The 3,971-nt window shown below is 54.2% G+C and overlaps 1 protein-coding gene across 1 annotated transcript in view; it reads right to left on the reverse strand.

Annotated features, from left to right (window-relative positions):
* COL27A1 (collagen type XXVII alpha 1 chain) overlaps positions 1-3,971 on the reverse strand; it is a 146,393-nt gene that overhangs the window by 121,048 nt on the left and 21,374 nt on the right. The window contains exon 4 of the mRNA XM_007449735.1: positions 3,619-3,672. Within this exon, the coding sequence (XP_007449797.1) occupies positions 3,619-3,672 (54 nt within the window). The remainder of the gene's footprint in view (positions 1-3,618; positions 3,673-3,971) is intronic.

A 3,971-nucleotide genomic window follows, 5' to 3' on the forward strand; every position in this document is an offset into this window, starting at 1 on the left:
CGGACCGGGGCACGAACCCACGTCCCCTGCATCGGCAGGCGGACTCTTTAACCACTGTGCACCAGGGAAGCCCTCTGTATCACTTTTGTCATGCTGTTCCATCATCTGGCATGCCTTTCCCACCCATCCCCTCCAGCTGAAACCCAACCCATTCTTCAAGGCCTGGCTTTAATGCCACCTCCTCCAAGGAACCTTCTGGGACTCTTCCTGCTAAAGGGAACCTCTCCAGACTTCAGACTCCAACTGGACTCTGTATGAGCCTCTGGAGCTGCGAGCCCAGTCAAGGGAGCACGTGGCCGCTCTGAAAAAAGGGGCATCCCTCCTGTGGCCCCAACACGGAGTCAGAGCTCTCCCTTAGATTCCTACATGCTCTGAGCTTACAGGGTCCCCCAGGGACCACGAAGCAGCTGGGAAGACTGAACTCAGAGAGTCAAAGAGTCTTGGCCAAGGTCACACAGCAGAGTAGCGGCCAAGAGAGGGCCGGGACCCAGTTTTTTTGGCTTCAAGTCCAAGGCTTATTCGTGGCACTGGATTTTCCCAGGCCATATTTGAATCTCCCTTACAACAGCTGCGGCCTTATGTCCACTTTCTCTGCAAAGGCACTGGGCTAGCGTCCTGCAGCCCAGTAATATAAACAGAGTCCTAAGAGTTGAGTACTTTCTGGAGGCCTTTTGTCCAACAGGAATAATTTGAGGCACTGGGGATGGAGACAGGCACCTCGAGGGGTGCCCCCTACTACAACAGCCTCTAGACACACTGTCCTTGTCCCTGCCCCCTCTTGACTCATCTGGCTGTGTATGAATTTGCTTCCTTCCTCTCTCTTCAAGGCCAACTTCCCAGCTGCAGCCTGTCACATTCCGCCCAAGGCACCTCCCTCTTCCTCCATGCCTGAGCTGGGACCCTCCCCTTCTCCATCCATGTGGAGGAGGAACAGAGTTGAGAGGCTCACTCAGTCTGGGGAATTTATAACGGTGTCATGGGTGACCTCCAAAATAATCAACCCTCCAGCCCCTTCCCAATATTTCACCAAACGCTGTCTCCTGGCACCTAGATGCAATATGGTCCCAGTTCTGAGCCTTCCCCCTCTCCGGCCTCAGCCTCCCCATCAGTCCCATGAATGACAGGGACTCATGGTGTCTAAGGAATCTGGAAGACCTCGGAGCTTCACCCCAGCCTGGGCTCCTGGGCTCTAACTTTAGAGCTCAGCCTGAATTGGGAAAAGGTTGGACGGGGGTGTTTGAGGAGGGGACCTTCACATCTAGCATCCTAGAACCAGGCATGGGCTGTGCCAGGCAATGTCAAGATTGACTACCTCTCCCCAGTTGTGCCCCCAGCTGCCCTACAGATGCGCTCGGATACCCCATCTGCAGCCTGTGAAGGTGAGGGCTTCCTGCTTTCCCATCCCCACTCCTCCACCCCTCTCCAGCCACTGCCTTGCAGAGAAATGAATCACATAGTTGACTGGGAGCCAAGCAGACCGACTCTACAAATGCTGCAGCCCAGAAAGCCGAGTGGAGGCAGGGCCTAGGGATTCCCCAGCGTCCCTCGATGGGTCGAGGTGGAAAGGGGCCAGCCACAGAGCTTTGGATGACCTCAGATAAAGCCCTGACCCTCCCTGAGCCCCAGAACCACCATCTGTACAGAGGAACTGGGATTGTTTAATCCCAGCATTCTATTATCTTTGGCATTTTATGACCTATGGAATTTCCAGTCTAGAAACAGGGTGATGGGCAGCAGGGAGTGGGGAGTACTCCGAAAGCCTGAGAGGGATGTCAGGAGAGTCATTCCCTCACTTGTGGAATTGCAGAGCTGGTAGGAACTTTGGATGGAAATGCCTTACCATGATCCAGGGTTTTATAGATGTGGAAACTGAGGCCCAGAATAGGGAAGGGACTTGCCTAAGGTCACGCAGCTTCTTGGGGGAAATGCTCTTGACTCCCAGACTAGAACCCATCAGCAACCATTTGCTCAGCACCTTCTGCACACAGGGTACTCTGCTAGGCATTGGGTGAAAAAGAAAAGTCAACAGGGCCTGTCTCTGGCCCAGAGAGGCTCAGTTGAGTTGATGGAAAAATTAGCGCAACAGGTAGTTTAAGAGTCAGACTGTCTGCTGCTCTGGAGTCAGACTGTCCGGGTTCCATCCTGGCTCTGGCTTTTACTCTGTGTTGGAACTTATCGAAAGCAACTGAACATTTCTGAGCCTCAGTTTCCTCACCTGTAAAATGGGGATAGTATTGGAACTTACTTATCGGGAAGGCTGGGAAGATGGGATGAGATCCTGCATACGCCACCCAGGTGACAGAGTTCAGTGGTCAGTGTGAGCTTTTACAAAGGGATCCATGCCATCCAGAGGGGCAGTTAAGTGCCGCAGGAGCGCCAAGAAGGAGGCGATCATCAGAAAAGGAGGCGGCATTTGATCTGAGCTATGGATGGAGGAGGAATTTGCAAAGGAGGACATTGCCGGGTCAAGAGGACAGTCCAAACAAAGGCACAGAGGCTAGGGGCTCAGGAGGAGTTTGGAGGCCCAGGCAGACTGCTACGTCCAGGGGCCTCATCCTGGTCCCAGGCTACAAGGTCCCTTAGCCAGCATTGTCCATGATACCTCTGTGGTCCCCAGCTCTGGGCAAGTGCCCCATGGAGACTCCAAAGCCAGGAGGAAATGCCACTTCAGACAGCAGATTCCAGAGCCCTGGGCCCAGGGAGCACAGGGCCAGGTCTGGAGGGAACTAGGGCTCGAGTAATTGCATAACCAGAACCATCCTCTGGGCTCAGAGCTAAAAATATGCCCCAGGCAGCTATCTCTGCCAGGGCCTCGCCAGGCCCCCAGCGTGGGAAAGGCTGATTCAGCCTGGGCACAGATGCCAGGCGCCATGGGTCTGAGCCCTCTTGGGAAAACGACAGATTTCTCTCCAAGAGGACCCCTAAGAGTCCCAGTATTAGATGGTTAAGAGCCTGGGTTCCAGTCCTAGCTCTTCCATTTCCTAGTAATTCGGTTTTCTCATCCCTAAAACGAGAGTGGTCACACTGGCCCATGGGGGTCCTGGAAGGAGAGGGGATCAAATAAGACAGCATTAAGTGACATGCCAGGCATAACAGACCAGAGCTGTTTTTCACTCCGAGGTTCCGGCTAGCTCCTACCAGCCACCAAAGCCCTGCCAAGCCATCCTCCAGACTTTGGTTGAACCTCTCAGCATGGGAAGCTCACCCCGTCCCTGGCACGGCCCATCTGGTTGCCTATGTCAGCATCGCTACCCCAGGTTGGCCCAGCCGAGATGGGAAGATGGATGCAAGTGTCATGCTCTCCCAAGTCAGCTTTTTTCCTGGACAAACACTAAAGCCCATCAGCTGAGGGGATGGGCAGAAACCCCTTCTCCACTCCAGGCTGCCAAGGGTGATACCCACAATAGACAGCATAGACTCTTCAAGAGGTTCTCACTGTCCCATGCCACGTCTGGCCACACAGTGCCCCCTAAGAGCCCTACGTCCACTCCAATGGACAAAGTGGAAAATGGGTGCCAGGCAGCATGAGGACACACAGCAAAGCTGAGACTTCAGGGGCAATGGGGTACAGGACACAGAGCCTACCAGAACTCAAAAGGACAGCGCGTGATCACTTACCCGAGGACCCCGTGCACCAGGAGGTCCAGGGAGCCCAGGCAGCCCAGGGGGACCCTGAATAAAAAGCAAGAAGACAGCATCAGTGCCCAGTGGCAGAAAAGAATGGAATCATGTAGTCATTCAACAAACCTATTCAGAGCTCTGGGCATGGAAACCCTATGGTTGAGAAGAGGGATCCCTTGAGGTACCTACCTGAGGAATGCATGCTCTTTGGGGCTTTCAGGCCGTTGCAGCTGCTGTTTCTTGGTCTTTGAAGCGCTCATCTTTTATTACTCAACTAACTTAGGGTGTCGCCTCCTCCAGGAAGCCTTCCCTGATCCCTCCCCTAAGTTGGGCCAAGCCCTCTCTTTCCC

The sequence above is a fragment of the Lipotes vexillifer genome, unplaced genomic scaffold (genome assembly GCF_000442215.2).
Source record: "Lipotes vexillifer unplaced genomic scaffold, Lipotes_vexillifer_v1.1 scaffold230, whole genome shotgun sequence".
In the NCBI taxonomy this organism is placed as follows: domain Eukaryota; kingdom Metazoa; phylum Chordata; class Mammalia; order Artiodactyla; family Lipotidae; genus Lipotes; species Lipotes vexillifer.